The sequence below is a fragment of the Gouania willdenowi genome, chromosome 14 (assembly GCF_900634775.1).
Source record: "Gouania willdenowi chromosome 14, fGouWil2.1, whole genome shotgun sequence".
Taxonomy (NCBI): Eukaryota; Metazoa; Chordata; class Actinopteri; order Blenniiformes; family Gobiesocidae; genus Gouania; species Gouania willdenowi.
Window position 1 is genome coordinate 8,377,609 of NC_041057.1, and position 21,436 is coordinate 8,399,044.

Below are 21,436 nucleotides of genomic sequence, written 5' to 3' on the forward strand. Positions count from 1 at the left end.
TGTCAATGAAGGTGGTCTGATGCAAAAGAGGTGGACAGGGGCATGATGTCATTATTTTTGGGCTGTCTAGAAATCACGGAACATGGAGTTTTCCTAACGCATGTAAATGTCATTGAAATCAGTGAAAATGATAAAGTGCACTTTTAATTTGAAACGCCTTCGTTGATAAACGATGTAACAGGTTGATTTGATCAGATTACTGTAGTGTGACGATCGGACACATTTTTCTGTCTTAGCTACAGTTAAAATCTTTAACTTCTTACATTCCTGCATTCAGAAATGATTATCATCATCATCATCATCAATGTTTCACTTGTTATTTACTCTTGTAGAGGATCAAACTGTGGCTTTTCATTAAACACAGTGTTAAAATATCAGTCTGACGTCTGTCAGTTTCATTGTTACAAGGAGAAACAGCCGAGGCACACACATTCGGCACAGCTAAACAGCTCTGCGACGCTGCTCTCACCCCCTGAAAAAGGATTCGACGACACCGGTAAAATATAATTAAATGTAACACATTTTGTCCTGTTTAGAACTGGTAAATGTGGACATATTAGTAATGCTGATGGTTAATCGTTTGGCGTGCTTGTGTGACTCCCCCCTGCCACCCCAGTGAAAGTGTAACAGTGTCACTTTGGATAGATTATTTCTGGGAGTCTCTTCTGCAATATTATGAGTCCATGTGGCTTCAATTGTAACTAAGTCCTTATTTCTTGTGCAATAAGAAAATATTATCACGTGAATATAAATTTACTAACTATTTTAAACTGTTTCTAGGAAAAGCTGTCTTCTTTGAAGATACCTCGAACAGAGTAAAAAAAGTCACAAGGGCAATAACTCCGGAAAAAATATTATTGCACTTCTCATTTTCGAGCTCCATCAAGGTATTGATACCCTGAAGCCACACACCAAATTTGGCTATCGTATCTGAAATGGATTCTGAGAAAAGCTGTCCCCTTTGAAGATGCCTCGAACAGAGTCCAAAAAACAGAACAAGGGCAATAACTCCAGAAAAGATAATTGCACGCTTCTCATTTTTGAACTCCATCAAGGAATTGATACCCTGAAGTCACACCAAATTTGGTTATCCTATCTTAAACGATTTCTAAGAAAAGCTGTCCCCTTTGAAGATACCTCAAACAGAGTTAAAAAAAAAAAAAACAGAACAAGGACAATAACTCCGGAAAAAATGATTGCGCAATTCTCATTTTCGAACTCCATCAAGGTATTGATACCCTGAAGCCACACACGAATTTGGTTATCCTATCTTAAACAGTTTCTGAGAAAAGCTGTACCCTTTAACTTAAACGGACAGACGGAGCTCAAACCAATGTCCCCCTTCACACTTTGTGGTGGGGGATAATAATGAATCAAACAAAGCAAAAAGAGGACAAATCATTTCAAAATCCTGCACATAAAGCTTGTACATGTTCGAAAATCTCCTCTGGGGTTTAATAAAGTTGGAAACTAGCTGTTTAGCTATACTCTGTTGTAGAACATCTCTGTCTTTTATGATTTTAATGTCTCTATGCATTGTCCCTTCAAATAAAGGCTAAACTAAACTTTCTCAAATATAGATCTAGTAAAATAAAAAAACAGTATAAAAAACATCTGAGCTGGTGCATCTTTTGACTCAGTGCACTAATCCTGGCAACAACAAAAATTATCAAAAGCTAATTCTAGAGGAAAAAAAACTGGGATATCAAAATGTGGTCATGACCCAAAAATGACCTCGACCACACCACACACATAATGAATCCAGAAGGTTTACACGATAAGAGAAAATCCAGCTCCGTAGTACAGGCCCAGAAAGTCTAAAAATCCACACAAATAAACAACCTAACACTGTCGATCAATCTCATACAATTGGGGAGCTGATTTTGGCATTTAGCGTCTATTCTCAGTCCACAAACTTATCGACTTCCTGAAAATGCTGTTTGCAAAATATCGGAGAGTAATAAAAAGCTTGGCACAACCTCATTACAAATTACACACATAAGAAATCCGTAACAATTCTGATGCCTGATGAACTCCCATCATGCGTAGCGGCATCTGCTGAGTCAGCTTTGTTTCCTCCTTCTCTTCACAGCTTCCGTCTGCCCATCGCTGCGTGGGGGGGTCAGCCCACTCTGCATAAAGGCATGATCTTAAGGATCCGTCAGCCCACACAATATGCACACACACATACACACAACTACACACTCACCATCACGCTCAATACAAAGCACTCATTATCCACCCACAGCTTCATCTGAGGAGGGCTGTTGACTACTTTGTACAACTAAACAAAATCCCTCTCAACGCTAAGTGCAGCTGTTGTTTTTAGCAGCACTAATAGCAAAAGGTTAAAGAAACATGGACTACTTCAGGCATGGCACATGCTGAAAAGTAACCTATCCATCACTTGCCGAGACTTCTCACTATTTCAAGTCTGGACGCGGTGGAAAAGTTGAATGTTGCACCTGCAGTTAGCCAGTGGGCACCTGTTCCAATGCAAAAGCTTTTACTGTAATATAGAAAAAGGCATTTGAGCGTTTCCCGTGGTTGCATTGACACAGTTTCTCCACATACAGCCTTTGAAACAGGAACAGTTTTTTTAAAAAGTCAAAGCAGAAAGAGCCAAGATTTTACCTTTAGGTGTTTAACGCTGGTTTAAAAGTGATCTGTTGATTTAAAGAAGAATAAAATACAGCAAAAGTCTTTCTTGGCTTCAGATTATTGCTGTAGTTATTTGCCAACATCCCTCACTGAAAAAAGACCAACAGCTCCCTCTTGTGGTAGGATTTAGGATTCTAAAAACATTATAATTCTTCTCTAAACCTGAACCCACAAATCAACTTTTGCCATATTTTAAAAACAAAACTGAGTTGAAGTCAGAGGATTGTTTACACCAGCAGACTTTAACAGGGAACAGAAATCATCAACAGAACTGCAGTGAAAATCATCAGACTAAACAGAGTTTTATTAAGTATTTATTAAGTGTTTTTTGTTCAATCTAAGCTATTATTGTTGGATCAGTAATTTGTTGAATTATTTGATATTGAGGTATTCACAAACCCTTTACAATCACGTGTTTTTGATTATATTTTAATGTTTAGTCATTTTAACCATTTATCTTAGGTTATATTTTGTTTTCCATGTCAATATTTCTCTTTTTAAGTTCTATCGTTTTTGTTCTTTACTGATTTCTAATTAGGTAATGGCTTCAAATAAGGTCTTTGAGCTTTATGCCTTTTCCTGCACTGTTTATCCATCTTTTCTGTGATAATGTGTATTTTTCTGTAATTATGCAAAATAAATAAATAAAATTAAGCAAAAAAAAAAAGAAATAATAGGCCAAGAACTAAAATTTATAAGCAAATTCAGTCCCTTAGTGTTTGAAATTTTGACTAAAACCAGTGCAGACATTCAGGTGTCACAAACAAAAGAGCAGATGCAATGAAAAAAGTGTGCACAACTGCGTAGTTCGCTCCCAATTTTCATTTCAACTTACACCAAAAAACCATCTGTTGGCTTTTTTGATCCAGCACACTGCTTTCAAAAAGGGATGTGCGTGTTTTTTAATGGCCAAACAAAAGAGCACCTGGCTGGTCGTCTACAAATCAAATGTTTGGAGACTTACTGGAGGGTCCAGCCACAGCGTCAGATGAAGACGATGGTCCAGGAGGAGTCGACGGCACTTTCTGTGGAGAAGTCATCTTACCTGCAGGATAAACAAACATCATGCAGGACTTGCAGAACATAATATATAAGCCTTCTTCTCTCAACATTTCTCATACCACTTTGATTTAATACGGTGGGCTGTCCAATCATCATTCCAACTTCTTCTGCTGATTTCAATACTTCCACATCCACCACTATTATCACAATCCTTGAAAATAAACAGAACAGAAGGTGACTTACAAGCGGTAATAGGCCTGGGTAATATATCAAAATTTAAGATGTATCAACATTTCTATTTTGGCAATATAGAAATTTTTAATATTGCCTAAAACAATATATTTTTATTTTATAGTTTATTTTGTATGAAAAGCACAGTTAAATAACTCTGACCTTCCCCAAAACAAGCCACACTACAGAACTCACTCATAATGTGCAGCTGTTTGTTAATAAATGTTTTGCATCAGAAAATTTCACCCAGAATTGTCTTTCTAGTAACACTTTATTGAGTTAAAAATATCCAGATTTATATTGATTATTGACATTTTCAGAAAAAATATTGAGATATGAGTTTTGGTCTATATCGCCCAGCCCTAGGTGGGAAACCAACAAAAAGGAGGGATGAGAAGAGAGGAAACCTGGAAGCAGTACTGCCCACAAACGCATTTTGAGCGGAGGTCTTCTTCAACATACACACACAATTTATCTCCAGGATGTTGTTTTCTGGCAGATGGTTTAAATTGGTGTCCAATAGGAAGGCTATAGTCCACATGAACACACAGCAAGAAAACATATTAAAGCAGATCAAACAAAAAGCATATGATTGATTGTTTTTTTTTTTACTTATAATTCAAGAAAAGTAAATTCTCACAGGTGAGGTTTTAAATTTCTGCAGTGGGACAAATAGTATCTGCATGTCAAAGAATATGCAAAAACGAAAGCTGATACTCACAAGAGGAAAAGCGTCGACCATCGCTAAACATTAGACGAAACTTGAGTGAACCTGAGGCACTTGTGAGGGCACGTATATTCTGATAACAACAGAATAAATGACTGTTCATAGATAAATATATATATATATATTTTATTAATTCAAATATTGGTGCTGGAGAAAAAAGAAAAGAGAGGAAAAAGGAAATAAAGAAGGGTAACACTTGACTTGAAGTTTTATACATAAGACTGACATTACGTTGTCATTAGCATTAATAGAGTGTCATAAAGGCTGTCATTAAGTGTCGTTTGCTAAATTATAACACCCTTGGAGCTATGTTGACATTTTTTGGGTTAGGTGGAGGAATCTAATGGGGTTTGGTAGGGTTAGGGGATAAGGGGTTAGGTTAATGAACAACACTTAATGACAGCCTTCATGACATCTTATTCATGCTAATGACAGGAGTCATGTCATAATAAGACAGCGTAATGTCAGCCTTTATGTATAAAACTTCAAGTAAAGTGTTACCAAAAGAAATTACAAAAAAGAAAGAAATATTAGTGCTGATAATACCGGGAAATGCAAAGTGAAAGGGATCCTCCACTGTTTTTACAAATGGGGCTTCAAATCTTTCCAATGTTCTTATTAGAAGCTCTATGCCTAACAAAATGCATTATTTTTGCACCATATTTGTTTTATTAACTTTTAAAAAAGGGACTACTTTATCATTTTAAGACCCTGTGCGCCGCCATCTTGAAACGACGTGATTGATGACACGGATCGCCCTTTTTAGTCCATTGTTTTTTATAGGAGTGAAGCATTCAGCCTGCTGTTGGATCATTCAGCAGCTTTTTCAGTCAAAATGGCAACTTGTGCTGCTTTGGGTTGCCCTAAAAAAAAAAAAAAATCAGTAAAAGTTAAACATGTTGATGTAAACCTCTTTTGTTTGCCGAAAGTGGTTAAACCAACTCCGTGATCCGCAAAAATCTGTGACCGCAGGGGGCGACAGGAACTTCCAACTCTGCACGTCATTTTAAGATGTCGGCGCACAGGTCTTAAAACAGTAAAGTAGTCCCCTTTTTAAAAGTTAATAAAACAAATATGGTGCAAAATAATGCGTTTGTTAGACATGATCTAATAAGAACATCTCAAAGGTTTTAAGCCACATTTGTTTAAAAAAAACAAAGAAAGTGGAGGATCCCCTTTAAGACGTTCATATTTCACTTTTGTCAATCTCCAACTAAGACACACACAAGCTCCAGTCCTTTCAAAATCAGCATTTTTAATATAATAATATATAAACAGAATAAATTATGATATTTCTCCTTGAAATCTGTCGTGAGTTGTTTTTGTAACTATGACTCGTATATTGTTCCGAGAAGTGTGCGAGTCCACTTTAGTTTTTGGATAAGGAAAATTAGGAAATTAAAATTCCACTAATTGTTACTATCATATATATATATATATATATATATATATATATATATATATATATATATATATATATATATATATATATATATTGTGATAAAATCGTCACATAAGAATATCGCCCCAGCCCTACCCAGTTTATCCTGTGCAATGGCTTAGGCTATTTCCTAGTTTTATAATACAACAATGTATTATCCATGGAGCTTTGGCAGGAAAACAAAACAATAAAAATAAAATGACTCACCAGCAGCTGTAGCACCGGGTTGTTGACAGGTTCACCGTTGAACAGCGCCTACACATATTAAACATATTACTTACTTACATGCTGGTAATCTCAGTGCAAATATCAACTTTATGAAGGAAATTATGGTGGAAATATTCATTTAAATTCATTGCCAATGAACCTGATAACAAGTACATCTGGGTAAAAGAGTTCGAATTGAAAAACAAAATGTGTTGTAAACGACATTTATTAACTGGGGTTGGTTGGTTAACCACAACAGAATATTCAGTAATTATTATTATTATTGGTATTAAATAACAACAAAGTTTGGCCACTTCTGACGCTGCTGTGTGGGCTTTAACTCAGTTAGCTCACAGTGCTACTAGCAGCGTCTAGTGAAGTGCATCACTCTTGCTAATATTTTACCTGAAAAACATTTACATTGGAATAATTACTCAAACGGAGTCAAAATTATTATATTTCTTACTTCAATGGCGCCCTCAGTGAGTGACACGTTCATGGCTGGTGTAAAGTTAATATCGGACTGTGTTCACCGTCAACAGAACCTGTGACCAAAACATTGGAAGCTCCTCTCGCGAGATTTGAGATAATAATGAAGTTTCAAGTATAACGAGAAATGCATGAAACACTTGCCTTCAAAATAAAACAATTTAATAACCTCAGGATGGATTGTGAAGAACCCAATTATTGGTTTTGTTTATTTGTGAATAAATAAAAAAAACTCATTTAGGTTTATATATTAATTGTATCATCTTTGTGTTCCAAATTAACCCCCGACAGCCCAAGTACATTGCTTATTTTTTTTCTTCTTACAGCCGTGTAAATAAAACTTAAATAGGGAACCTGTTACTGTTGAGATTATAAAAGAGAATTACAATTAAGAATAGTTTAGGATTGCTGCTTCATTTTCTTTGAATGTGTTCTTTGTGTTTTCCTTTTTCTCTCTCTTATTGAAAACAAAATATACAAACCAGTCAAGCAAACATTACATATTGCAATGTGTAGCATAAACAGACTCCTTCAAGAATACAGACATATGTTACAACATAAAAAGTATGGCAATGAAAATAAAACGTCTCGATAACACTAAGAAAAATATATACACATTTAAAAAAAAAACAACAACAACAACAAAAAAAAAAAAGGATTAATACGTGTGGGCGAGCCGAAAAGGGGTGTGTTAGTTCACATGCTGACAGTGTGGATGGTGTGTAAGAGCACTGTGTGCGATTGTCCTGCTCCCTTGTTCAGCAATAAAAGGCGAATTCTGACAAGACTTCAGTAACCCTTATTTCACGGCTCATCCACACTACAATACATTAATTTAGGTAGTTGACTTAATAGCTGTTAAGTTTAATCAATTATATGATTTTGTTTTCCCTTCGTAGTGTATCCCTTCCACGCTGCATTTTGTCAAAAGCTTTTCATATTTTATTTTGAAAGTTGTTGTCGACATAATCTTGCTCCCATCGCTACCTTGACGGTAGTGAGCGCTGCCTATTTGCAGATCATGTCCAAACCTGTCTGCGGATAACCGGATGTAGTCACAGAGACATGCGCGCGCAGTGCTTGTAGTTCCTGATGGATCTTCCTTGTGTTCAGTGGCAGGATCACGTTGCACAGAAATGGATCGCTTTGGAATCAGAGTCCAAGCAAAACTTCACGTCCCTGCACGAAATAGATGAAGTATTCAGATTTGCTTTCAATCTGATAACGTGAGTAGCCACAGTTTGGTTTCCTGCTGTATCATGTTTGAGGTAAAAGCATAGTTATGTCTGTGATGCTGTCATTAACTAAGAGTGAAATATTTGTCAACATTTGTGTTGATACATAAGCATGCATGAGTTATGAATTAAATTGTCTACATGTTACATAATGACCATCTTTCTACTGCACTTTCCTGCTCATTTCTGGGATTTTTTTAGGTTCTGAGTTTTGAGTCTCTTTAGTTTTATTATATATAATTTATTGTTTGGCTCATTAGCATAGTAAAAGTTCCCTGGTATGATATGGCCCAATATTATTGTTGTTGACTCATCTGTCGTGGCTATTCATACTTTCAGTCTATTGATACGTGACGTGATAGGTGCACCACGTGACTTAAAGTTCCGTCAGTTTTATTTTAGCTCTTTTTTTTTTTTTTTACTACTCCGCTAACTCTAATTTTAGCTCTATCCCAAGAAATACCCTAAAATGTCTATTTTTTTGTATATGTATTTTTAAAGGTGGAATTTGCCATTTAAAATATGTTAAAATGAAAAAATATATATGAGAAAAGTGGGATTAAAACCCACGTTAGCAGAAGGAAGGATCCTTGAGTGTGGCGCCTTAGACCACTCGGCCATCCTGACACGGTGAATAAACACAAGAACATTACGCTTATGTAGAAAAGGTCCGGAAAACGTACCTATAGTCGCGGAAGCTAGTGATACGTTTCTGCATCAATAGCCACTTCAAATTATGAATGTCAGAGATTGTGCCCCCCCCCCCCCCCCTTTCAAAATACCTCAAAACACGCTTTCTGCTTTCTGAAAAAAAGCAGAAAGCTGGTATAGCCCTCAATCCAGGCATAGTTCAGAAATGTACAAATTGATTCAAATTTAGACTGAGCTTTCTTTTATGGAATTTAACTTTTCTGTGTGTTTGTTTATTTTATTTTATTTTCTCAGTGAAGATGACTTGGACTTGGTGCAGTCCATCTCAGCAGCTTTCTCCGTCCACAAAGACTCAGAAAAAGCTGCTAAATGTCGAGCCAGCGGCAACTGCAGCTTTAAGAGCAAGAACTACACAGCAGCAGCTCTGCATTACTCACAGGTGATGTGAGAATCTAAGCTGTTTACTAAAGGGCCAAAAAACAGGTTTGAGCCTGAAACCTTGACAAACTTTTTTCCAATTTTGAGCAGCTGGCATGTCCACCAGATAGGATTTATAGCAGATGTTTTTGTTAGATATTCTGATAGAGTAGGTAGAGCTGTATTACTATAGCAAATGTCAGTTTCCTATGTGGTGTAGTCCCTGAGATATTGGAAGCTGGAAATGGAAGAAAAATATGGACGCACAAACATTTAATTGGCCATGTCTCAAAAAGTATCACACTAAAAATGTACAGTGCCAATAGAATAATTAAGGAACAATTGATACAAATTTCTGAATTTTTGGAGACCAAAATGCATGGGATGTCCTGTAAATTTGTTGAAATGACATGGAATGACTTGTTTATTTTGAAGCCAAATGATAATAGCAGAGATATCTGATCTTTCTTACCTGTTGAGCTCTTTTTGCGGTTTGATAAAGTGTATTGTTTTAAGGATCTAGAAATGAGTAGGAAACGCTGACATGGTCTGAGACCATAGCTGTGTTCGAAATGTCATACTAACGTACTACTCATACTAAGTCTGATGTCAAAATGAGTATGTAGTGTGTTCACAGTAGTTAGTAGGAAAAGATTGTGTACACAAGAAGGCGCTATATATTTTTTATCCCTTCTCTTGTCCAGCAGTGTACGCAGCGGGCAGAATCTGCTACTACTTTCTTTTTGTCCGCCTTCTACTCTTAAACATGTTCATAAATGATTCCTTACCCCTTTAGCACCGAAAGAATATCTGTAATAATATTACGTGAATATCTGTAAAAGTCACGTTTTTCTATTAGCTCTGTCTGCTAGCGCATAGCATCTCTTCTTCACTGCTAGAATATCTGCATGCCAACCGACCACTGGGTTACCAGCGCCCTCTGCTGGCCAAACAAATATCTGACTTAAATACAGTGCAATGACTGTTTTTTTTTTTTTTTTTTTTTTTTTTAAAGTCCAATTGTTAAGCCACAAAATACATTTTCAGTTGCACTTTTAAAAAGAAAAAGAACTATTATGCAGTTTTGCATTGTTTACTATAGAACCAGAATTTAAATTAATAGGCTTCTTCTTCATTTGTATTATTCCTTTATTTATTCCATTCAAGATTTATTTTTAGTTAAATTGCATTGTTTTTGAATAGTTTATCAAGGAATTCTTTTGATAATGAAAAATAAAAGGAAAATAGTACGGTAGTCGTTTTTTTCCCCCCAAAAAATAAAGGAATATTTTCAGTCATTTGTCTACAGTCCCATTTTGTAAAATAAATCGTGATAGAATCGTATCGTGAACCCAGCATCGTGAATCGAATCGTATCGGGAGTTGAGTGAATCGTTACATCCCTACCAATCGCCCCATGATGCATTGGGAGCGGAACGTAAAATTGTCCTGGTACCGGTGTTACAGACTGAGTTTACCTCGTACTGAGATTGATTATGAGCATGCACACTACCGGAAAATGAATTTTTGCTAGTTCTGCTGTGATTTTTGCTACTTTTGCGAGTGAGTGAGTGACAGTCTCAGTCAACAACTTGAGTAAAGTAATAGTGTCTCATGCAGCAATCTCATAGTTTATTCTCCAAAACAATATGATTATAATAAAACTCAATACGAAAAGGAATAATGTATTTTCCAAAAACACATGATTATAATATACAACAGTTAACCTAATGTAACTTTACAATAATAAGCTGTTGTATTCATATAAATTAACAATCTGAACATGATAATCATATTTTTTTATCATTGGTCGATTTTTTTTTTATCGCTGGTCGACTGATGTGATGATTTAAGCATTTTTTAAAATCAGTACAGCAATCTCTGTATGACAATCATGGCAATTCCAGCATGGGTACATCTCTGTACGTAGCAGTACGTGACACCGGCTTCAAGCAAAAAAATCAAACATCCCCTTTTCAAAACAAAAGCATCTCTTCTTGTCTTCCATTAGTTTGTAACACTTTTGTAAATAGGGCTCTTATTTTGAAGTTAACTGTAAGTTTTGTCACGAGCACAATGGCGGGTCTTTGAAAATCTCCAAAAATGTCAGCATGAAATGTGTTTTCCACGAGTTTTATGGATCAAATGACCACATGTTGATATTCTACTTGGTCATTTTCTTGCTTAAAAGGTTTTCAGAACTTTCAAAGGTGGTGAATCAACGGAGATATTTAGCCTCAGTGTGATTCAGGTTTTTGTCTTTGTAGGTTCGAAATGCATCTTGGGAAACTTGAAAGTATACTTCAGTGGGAACGGTCATCATCTTAACTATAGTATATAGTAGAGAGTATATAGTATGGAGTATGCCATTTCAAACACATCCCGTGTCTCTTCTGTTTCAGGGCATTTGTTTTGCGCCCCAAAGTTCTGAGGAAGTGTCTCTTTGCTACGCCAACCGATCCGCTGCCCTCTACCACCTGCAGCACTTTCAGGTGAGATTAATTAACTATGTCACAATAAAATTGTTTTGATCTGTGATTCGTTCTTATATTAAAATGCTGAAATGGCTTCTTGTGTCTTTAGGAATGTCTTTCTGACATAGATAAAGCCTTGAAGAATGGCTACCCCTCTCATCTCTCTCACAAACTCGAGGACCGTCGAACACTTTGCCTCAACTATGTCCATGAGCATAAAAAGGATGAAACCTGTCCAGAAAAAGCAGCATCTGCTTGGCGTTCGTCATCAAACCTTAGTCCCAAAGCTGCAGTTGTCTCCAGTGTGGAAAAAGGTCGACATCTGGTGGCCGTGGAGAGAATAACAGCAGGGGAGGTGACCCTCACCGACAGGCCGTACAGCTGTGTCCTCATACCCACGCTGGAGGACGGAGAGGCGTTTGGAAACGAGTGCAGGCGCTGCCACTGCTGTTTGTCTGAGACTCTGAGCCCTGTGCCGTGCGACGGATGCAGCTACAGCCGCTACTGCTCAGCTGGATGTCAGCAGGAAGCCTGGGAGGAACATCACAGATGGGAGTGTCCAATTAGTGCAGATCTGACAGTTTTGGGGGTGATGCTGCAACTCGCCTTCAGGGTGACATTGAAGGCGGGGTTTAAAAGAGTTCAGGCAGCAAGAGAGCCAATCACAGATGAAAGTATTTGTCTAAACAGTGACTCATGTCCAGATCTACTCAGTCCTCCATCCTCACACCAAAGTGAGCCTTACCTGTGTGTCTTTCACTTACTGCCCCACCTCACACAGCACAGCCCCAGTTTGCGTTTCCTGAACGCCGTCTCAGTAGCAACGCTCTATGTGAGGCTCAGCAAAATTGGGCCACCGCCTGTTTCTTGGAGACCCATTATTAACGCCTCGGTAGCAAGCAGCCAATCCCCAGATACTCCCAGAGAGGAAGGCTGTGCTAACTGGGAGCCTGAGCTGGAGCTGATGGGAAGTGCAATCCTGAAGCACATGCTGCAGCTGAGATGTAACGCACAAGCAGTCATCACACTGCAAGACAAAGGTGAGATGAATTAAAATTGTGATCACGTAATTGATAATCAATTACAATTATGATGTAATTATAATTGTTATTGTAAATGAAAAAAAATATTTTTAATTAAAAAAAGAGACATAAAACAAATTGCATTATAAATATTTGTTTTAAGTGTATTTTACAGATGATTTAAGACATGGGCGAAAACCGACCCATTATCAGAGATTGTAACAGAAAGCTAACACAAGAGAAAAGTTAAGTCTTATGGGGTTATTCATGAAAGGCTCAGCAATTGTGATTAAATGTAATTGAACTTTGAGAACATCATTGTAATTGAATTTCAGGGGAAAATAATAATTGTAAATGGAAAAAATCCCAGTCACTGTAATCATAATTGAGTTGTAATTGAATATGGGTAAGTGAAGACGTAATTGTAATTGAAAAAATGTATTGAGCCCAACCCTGGTGATATTAAAGTATGAAAGAAGCTGTAATTTAATTTCCTTTTTGACTATTAGTGATGCAGCGTTTCCTTTGACGCTGAAAGTTACTATGGACTTTATATTTTGTTAAAGCGCACAGAGATGACTTGTTGTAATTTGTGCTATATAAATAAAGTTAAGTTGAGTTGAATAAACTTATTTTTTGGTGTCAATGTAACTGCTACAGATATGATCAAAGGAGGTTTAGCAACTGCTATATGTCAACAATATACTCAGGATTATGTATAATTCTTGTTTTTTTTTTTCTGTGTTTTAGTATCAGACTGGAGACAATTAGTAATTCTCTCTCCTATGATTATTTTTGCCACCCTATTTGTTTTCTTCTACATCTTGCAGGAGCATCAGACGCAGTGGTGCAGTCGAGTCGAGAGGTCAGAATCGCGACGGCCATATTCCCAACCCTAAGTCTGCTCAATCATTCCTGCTGTCCCAACACCAGCCTGGTGTTCAGCACTGGGAGTAAGGTTGGCCATTATGGATCTGATGTGTTTACGGATTCTGCTGAAGATGTTTGTGATGATGAACACGGAGCCCGTGGAGTCAGAGTAACAGTCAGGGCTACTAAAGAGATCCCCCCAGGACAAGAGGTCCTGCACTGCTACGGTAAGAAGGAGTGAGAAGTGAAAGTCAAGCATGAAATTTTGAATAAATGTGTGCTTGTTTACTAATTAGAAGGTAATGCAGTGCATGTTAATCCATGTATCGTTTGTTCTTTGGATATTCTGCTTTAAAACTGACTCAAGAAACAAATAAACAGCGTGGTTTAGTGATTTAAAACCAAAACGGAAATACAGAAATAGTAATTTGTGGTTGTTTCAGCTCGTAAAAAAGCACGTTTTATTTTGCAGTGTTACGGTCCAAGTAGTATCCAAATAAACTGGTTACTGACTATCCACTGTGAGGCTGGTGCGAGAAAACAATAAATGTTAGAGACTTATACGAAAATAATTACACAGCGTTTGTGATGGTAGTAAATAAAAACATTTCTCATGTTTTAATACTTGGTGCGACCAACGGCAGCCGTCAACCAGCAGCGAAGTTGATCACAAGAAACAAGGGGCACGAGTAGATACATAACGCTAACTGGTTCCTTTAAGCAGATATCTTCAAGTGTTTTGTTGTAAGCTCTCCATATTATATGGCAATTTATTTATGTATTCATAACGTTTTAATTCACAGTGTGACTTAATTTCTTTCCCGGTATGTGGGTCCACTCTGTGTGTGGTGGGCTTAAAACATGTAGGTCTCGCCCTCTTTTCCCCTTATAATCTTGTTCCGTTTGTGTGATATCTGGATATTTAACATTAATATTTAAATTTTAAAAATTAAATTATCTGGCTTTATTTTTTTCAGCGTTTCCGATTTGGTTTTGGAACAGAATAGCTAAAGAACTAACGATACAAGGATTTATCTTCTGCATTTTCGGGCTTTTTTTTGCTTTTGATTCTAAGGTCCTCACAGCCGTCGGATGGTGACCAAAGAACGCCAGCGACTTCTGCGTGAACAATACTTCTTCTTGTGTCAGTGTGAAGCTTGCACCCTGCAGAAGGATGAGGCGGTCGGACGGCGCCAATTGGATTCTGAAGGCAGTCGACGTGAATCTGGGCTTGTGTGTTGTAAATGTAAAAGTTCCCTCAATGTAAGTGGATGGGGTTTATCTGTGTATCCATTACTATTCTTTTTATTTTTTATATAATTTTACACACAAAAATATTTTCTTTAAGACTTACTTTTTATGGTAAATAAGGTTAACCGTTTGGTGTAATTTCCAGATGTGCTGCGGCAGCAGAAACCCAGAGTATGTTTGCTCGCTGTCATCGTGTGGCGTCCGTATGTCGTTTTCTGACGTGAGCCGTAGGCTGCAGGATGTCAGGGTCAGCCTGGAGACGGCTCTGCAACTCCTGGAGAGAGAACAAACAGGTGCTGATGAAGTAATGAAGCCATTTCTAATAAAGAGACGCTAATGTTGTTCACTGTCATGGTTTGTCTGTCTTATAGGAAAAGCTCTGAAACTGCTGAAGAAGACTCAGTGTCAGTCTAAGGAGATTCTTGCAGAGAATCACCCGTTACAGGGCGAGCTGGCTGATGCCACAGCCAGGGCTTATGCTACCATGGGTAAGAGTTTAGTTGTCTTTCCTTTATTTAACTCAGACTTTCCCAACCTTTTTTGGGTCGTGACCCCATTTTCATATCACAAATTTCTGGCGTCCTCAGGAGACTTTTTTCTCTAAAAGTAGTTTTTTTTTATTATATTGTTTATTTATACTGTTACAAGTACAGAGTAGTAAGGATTAGTGCACAAAGCGCCAGCTCAGACATTTTTATACTGCTTTATATTTGATAACGTGAAAGTATAGAATACAATTGTTTGAGATTGTGTGTAGTGTTTTAATTTGAAAAAGAATAAAAAATGTTTAAGCTCTGAGTTTTCTGCTTCTTGCTGCACTGTATGTCTATTTCTGTTTATGTATTTATTGTTTTTTATTGGGCAAAATAGATGAAATAAAAATAAATAGATGCAATTAAAAAATAAAAAAAAATCAGTAATTTATTTGATTTTATTAGTACTTGATATTTCAGGGTGTGTGTGCGTGGAATCAGGATGAACCATTGGAATACAGGACAAGGCTTCAGTCAAAAGAAACACCTAAGCCTGTTCTCCATGTACGTTTTACTGGGCAACGTTGGAGTAAAGACAGAATAATAACGATTATTATTATTATTTACTGCAACTCCTTCAGTGGATATTTAGTTATTGATGCTTGCACTGTTCACTACGTCTGATCTGAATTTACAGTTTCAAGACTAAACTTTATTATGATTACACCCACTTAAAACATCATTAACATGCTGTAAATTACAATGTTTACATGTGGTGCACACGATGATAAAGATGGTAAATCTTTATTACACTTGTGGTACGATTTAGCTAATCAATGTTTCAGACAAGTTGGTGAGTTAGTTTTCTATTAGTTACACTTAGCTTTATGTTTATTTTTAGGGGAATGTGTCTCTAAACTACGGAAGTGGATTATAGCCAATTTTGATGGAGAAAATATTTTGGGCAAATCAAGAATAAAGTTGAAATTTCGGGATAAAAGTTGACAATTTCAGACTAAAATTGAAATAGAATGTCAGGATTAAAGTTCAAATTTAGAGAGTAAAGTTGAAATATAATTTTGAGATTAAAGTTGAAATTTTGAAGATAAACTCAAAATACAATATCGTGATAAAATTTTCAATTTTAATTTTGTGTTTTCGATTTTAATCTAGTTTTTTCCACTTTAATCTCGACATTATATTTCAACTTTATTCTTGATTTACCCAAAATTATTTTCTTTAAAATTGGCCCTAATCTGCTTGTGTACTAAATAGATGTGGAATAATCAGATTATTCTGCTTCTTAACAGTTGCCATATGTTTTTCAGTGTTTAAGTGAATTTCAACACAAACAAATGTCTGAAATGACGATGAAGGCCAGTTTCCTTAATCTAAAACAATGAGAGATTTTTGTAGTGAACAATAATTGGAGGATTTTGGTTTAATAAGTAAAGTCAAAGGATGATTGGCAGAGTTGTGGGTACATATTCAGTTTGTTTGTTTCCTGCTGTAGGGGACTGGAGCAATGCAGCACGTGAGCTGGAGCGTAGCGCCGTAGCCGTTAGCTTCCAGTACGGAGAAGACAGCATCGAACTTGGCCAACAACTTTTTAAATTAACTCAGCTGCACTTCAATGGGTGAGAAATGGATGCTGACAATGAGGATAATTTAATGCTCTCCTAGTTTCTATTGTCATGTTTGTCAAGTGATGTTTTCAGATTCACAGCCACGGCATTAGATAAGGTGAAGTTTGAAAACTTTCAGCCACATAACTTGTGTTTTATGGCGGTGACTGATGGTATTAGGAAAGCTAACAGCCCTATGTGTTCTCCCTCAGCGGCGCTCGGGGCCCGGCCCTGTCAGTCATCCCCAAGGTCAGACGACTCCTCAGCCTTCACTGTGGCCCCCGCTGCCCTGAGTTACAGGAACTGAGGGCCATGGAGGAATGTCTGAGGGGATAGTCGTCTCAAACCAACAGAGGAACGCTTCCTGAATACAAATCACTGAAAAGACAAGAATACATTTTGTACAAGAAGTATTAAAAATCGAAGGGAAGAAAGCTGGCTAATGTAACATTTATTAATGTTTTTGTGGAACCCTGGCTGCAGTTTTATGATAAAACTTTATTTTTATTACTCAAATAAACTTTTTTTTTTTTTTAAACTGAAAATGCAATGAAGTTGAATGAGGTCAGGGGTCTGCAACCTGCGGCTCTGGAGCCTCATGTGGCTCTTTGAAACTTGTGCAATGGCTCCCTATAGCGTAAGATAACTAAACTAACAAAAATACTATTGTGGAAGAAAATAGAGATTTTATTTATGTGGCGAAATATTAGTTATGCATGCTTGATATGATCATGTGTTATCAAATTGAAGTTATTTTTTGGAGCCCATCAAATCCATTAACTCGTAAAATTGTTTGATAGCATTTTAACTGTATAGAATTTTATACACTATATTGTCTTTATTGAAAAGGTATTTGTTCGGCTCCGGAAGGATTTTAATCCAGGTGAGATTAAGCAAAATGGCTCCTTTGAGAATAGAGGTTGCAGACCCCTGAATTTGGTCAGGAGGCAGCATGGTGTGCAGATACAAGATGAGACAAAAATAAAAAAAATATTTAACAGTTAACAAAACAAAAAACTTTTAAAGCACAGTGCTTGCAGTAAAGAGTCATTTACACAAAAAGCCAAATTATTAAAGCCGATACTATAACAACATGGCATTGGGTGTAATTTATTTTCTCAACGACACCCTTCCACTAACACCGTAATTTTCAACCTGGGGTCGTGACCCTATGTGGAGTGACCTGGAATTAAATTGGGGTCACTGGAAGTGTCTAGGAATTTATTTTTTTAAATACTGTATCAAATGTTTTAATTAAAACACCAAACTATATCCTATTCTTTCACGACTCAAATATAAATCTAGTTAAAATAAACTTTGTCCACTAATTAGTCTGTATCTGTAACATAGTATAACAAACATGTTGAAAAAAAAAAAACCCGAAAAGTTAGGAATGACTAATTATTAATTAGTCAGGTTGTTAATTAGTAATTGACAACATTGAAATTTGGTTTTGTTTTGGGTTTAAAAAAAAAAGTTGTGTGGTTGTGAAATATTGAAGTGTGCATGGGTCTATACAGCAGTTTACTGAACGTGAAAGTTAAGTCCATGTTGTCGGTTTCAGAGAAGAATTAGGGTTTTAACCCATTATAATTTTGCTGGCAGAATTCATTGTCTTGGTTCATTTAGACATTTATTGAATGGAGAAAAATTGAACGCATTTAAAATAATGTAATAAAAATGGATGTTATGCATCCAGCTTTCACTTCCAGACTAATTTCAATCAAAGAGTCAAAACTATGTGCAACCAACATTAAAATATTTCAAAATCAGTCCTGCTTTCCACCAATACTTCACTCTAGTCTAGATGTACAGTCGGCTTTATTGCTCTGTGTGTCGTTTTGTTGCTGATGGTCACTGTTCAGAGGTGACCTGTGAGTCTGCCACAGGTTTGGAGGAAACGCTCTAACCTTTTGTCGTCACCATGTATCCATCAAACATTAATTTCATGCTCCAATGACAACCTTGGAGTGGCAACCTATCCAGCATCCCCTGCTTTCATACACAACTCTGAATGATGCTGACACGAAGCCCATTAAATGAAAATATCACAGCCACAGTCGCTGAGGAAATATGGAGAAACTCAGCCTCTGCATACAGATGTGTAGAGCATTATGACCTTTAGATGGCAGTAGTTAATCACTGATTTCATTTTGTGCTTACAGTAAATGCCTGGAAAGTCAGGTGATGCTCAGACACATGACGTCATCACTACCTGTAATGTTAGATATTTAATATTACATGGACCAGACATGGGTGGTACTGGAAGGCCAAAAGTAAATGCATAAAATGACACCAAAAAGGACACCAAAAATACAGGAAAATGTAAAAAAAAAAAAGAAGAAAAAGATTACAAACAAAAATATATAAAATGACTCTACTAAATAGGAAAATAAACAGAAGATGGAACAATCAAAATTCACAAAATGACAGGAAAATATACCAGACAATAACAAAAATACACAGCAGGATTCTAAAAACAAACAACAAAATACATTTAAAAAATCAAAATGACAAAATACACACACAGGAACCCTTTTTTTCCTGTAGTAATGCTCAAATTGTTCATTATGCTAAATGCTAACATGAATGTTAATGTGGCCCTAAAATGTGCCCACCGCTGATATAGACGTGTAAATATTTTTACCTAACGGTGTTTGATAGTACAATCAAACACTTCAGAAGGTAAAAATCAATCAAAGTGATCAGCAGATGCCTCTGACGAAGACTGGCAGTTGTCAGTCAAAACATGTTAGGAGATCAAAGTGGATTTCCTGAGGAACAGTTGTCTGAATAAATGATGTCAAACTCATTTTAGTTTAAGGTCCACATATGACCTAGTTTGACCTCAAGTGGGCCGGACCAGAAAAATCCATGTGGCAGCAGCTCAAGTGTGTTTGAAGCCATGAAGGCTCCACGGGGCAGATGTCCTTTTTTATTTATTTATTTATTTTCAAAGTTATTGCAGAAGACCAGGCTGAGGTCAAAAGAAAAAGAGTCTTGTCAAAAACTCATCTCCTTCAAAAAAATACATTTGTTTGACAACCTTTTTTGGAATTTCACAGTAAAATGTCCCCCCAAGAGATAGGACATTACATCTCATCTAAGGCTCCAAATGTTTGTTTTGTCAAAGCTGGAGAACTTGACAAGAACCTTGGATTTAAGATAAAAGGGCAGCCAATGGCAACAAGTATGAGAGATGAAGATACTCAGAGGAGTCACTTATGGTTGAAGATAAGGGTGGACTGGGACAAAAATTTAGTACTGGCCTTTTCTTTCCAGACATTAGAGGTCATTCCCCCAGTAAACCTTAAAAGGGGGGAACTTTTTAATCCCTTTTTACCTATTTCCTTTGGCCATTTTGCAACTTCCTTTGTCCCATTTTTGCCCCTTTTGACACTTTAGCTACCTTTTTCCCATGAGTACCTTTTTTTTCTCCTATCTTTTATTCATTTTTCCAAATTCTTTGACACTTTTATCCAATTTTTTTTCTTTCTTAAAAAATATTTGGCCACTTTTCATTCAAATGAGCTAACTTTTGCTATTTTTACTTTTTACTATTGTTTGGCACATTTCACCCATTTAAGCTATCCTTTGCCATTACATACCACCTGGTTCCTCTTTATCTGCCCATTTTTTGCTTTTAGCCCATTATAGTCACTGTTTGTGTCACCTTTGGACCATTTTTGGCCACCTGTTACCATGTCTACCTCCACTCGCTCGTCAAAAAAAAAAAAAGCTGCCTGGGACTTTGTCCTGTATGCCAGATGGCCCATCCATCAAGATTATCCAATGAAAGTCTAAAAACACCATTTAATCATTAATGATATAACCAATGACAAGATATCAGGATTTTTCCATTGGAATCTTTAATGGCACAATGTCTATATTTGGTTAAAGGCACGCAATCCTACAAACGGTCAATCATAAATGAATAAATAAGTTTAGATTTAATTGAGTTTTATGATTCTCTGATAAATAACAGCAGTGCAGGAGAAGAACCACAAGGAAGTGGAACACTTTTCTGCAGACGGATCCTCGCTGCTCCAGTATCACATCACACATTCCACATTTGTCAGTCGGCTGCCACTCAAGTCTGTGATATCGGCCTTATCAGATGTCTTGCTATACATAATGCAATTAAAAATGGCCTCACCGTGAACAAAAAGATGAGGATTCTGTGACAAGTTCCATGTCAATATCTGTAACAGAAAGCTTCTGAGCTGACTCAGCAATCCCATCTCCAGTGAAAAGTCACCAGTCATCAACTTTCTGGTCACCCTGGTATGAATTATACACAGTGCTGCAACTATAACCGTGAACTCAGACACTGCACTCATGATCCTGCTTTTCCATCACAAAGCAGAAGAACACGTGCAACTTCAGTGTCCCTACCTGAGAGAATACCTCAGGATCTGGTTCACCACTGACTACAATATTTCACTTTATTGATCATCGTAGTCTTAGATGAACTCAATGTTTCAAATGAATGCTGACAGCAGAGAATAATAGAGAGTTATATTTAGCTTTAATGAGTGCAGTGCATGGGGAAGGCACAATAAATGACTAAATCTACTGAAGTTTGAAGGTTGGGGTTGAAGAATGATGATGTTCGGCAAAGGCATGTTGTGTAACCTTAACTGTCCTGAGTTCATTTCTCC

The 21,436-nt window shown here is 36.9% G+C and overlaps 2 protein-coding genes across 7 annotated transcripts in view; one reads left to right on the forward strand and one right to left on the reverse strand.

Annotated features, from left to right (window-relative positions):
* The window catches only part of LOC114475887 (replication protein A 70 kDa DNA-binding subunit-like), a 53,083-nt gene extending 46,238 nt beyond the window's left edge, over window positions 1-6,845 (reverse strand). For 2 of the 6 annotated variants that reach the window (XR_003675514.1, XM_028467067.1), the window contains exons 1-6: window positions 6,736-6,845; window positions 6,270-6,317; window positions 4,616-4,694; window positions 4,302-4,422; window positions 3,783-3,874; window positions 3,626-3,706 (exon numbers count right to left, since the gene is read on the reverse strand). Coding sequence is in view for 5 of the 6 variants with exons in the window: in XM_028467067.1 (XP_028322868.1) it covers window positions 3,626-3,706; window positions 3,783-3,874; window positions 4,302-4,422; window positions 4,616-4,694; window positions 6,270-6,317; window positions 6,736-6,768 (454 nt within the window). In the remaining variant the exon portion in view is untranslated. Of the gene's footprint in view, window positions 1-3,625; window positions 3,707-3,782; window positions 3,875-4,301; window positions 4,423-4,615; window positions 4,769-6,269; window positions 6,318-6,735 lie in introns of those variants that run through there. The other 4 variants (XM_028467068.1, XM_028467070.1, XM_028467069.1 and 1 more) reach the window with 4 other exon arrangements.
* A 997-nt stretch (window positions 6,846-7,842) lies between these two features.
* Window positions 7,843-17,209, forward strand: smyd4 (SET and MYND domain containing 4). The gene is made up of 10 exons (XM_028466742.1): window positions 7,843-7,984; window positions 8,939-9,083; window positions 11,463-11,552; window positions 11,644-12,574; window positions 13,387-13,653; window positions 14,502-14,689; window positions 14,823-14,970; window positions 15,049-15,165; window positions 16,664-16,787; window positions 16,988-17,209. The coding sequence occupies exons 1-10, from the start codon at window positions 7,851-7,853 to the stop codon at window positions 17,109-17,111; spliced, it is 2,268 nt and encodes a 755-aa protein (XP_028322543.1). The 5' UTR covers window positions 7,843-7,850; the 3' UTR covers window positions 17,112-17,209.
* Window positions 17,210-21,436: the final 4,227 nt, after the last annotated feature.

Bases quoted from the DNA above. Each gene is read 5' to 3' on its own strand.
- smyd4 (XM_028466742.1), top strand. From the start codon at position 7,851: ATGGATCTTCCTTGTGTTCAGTGGCAGGATCACGTTGCACAGAAATGG. The intron at 13,654-14,501 runs GTAAGAAGGAGT...TTTGATTCTAAG, and splicing joins AGAGGTCCTGCACTGCTACG to GTCCTCACAGCCGTCGGATG. The intron at 15,166-16,663 runs GTAAGAGTTTAG...TTCCTGCTGTAG, and splicing joins CAGGGCTTATGCTACCATGG to GGGACTGGAGCAATGCAGCA.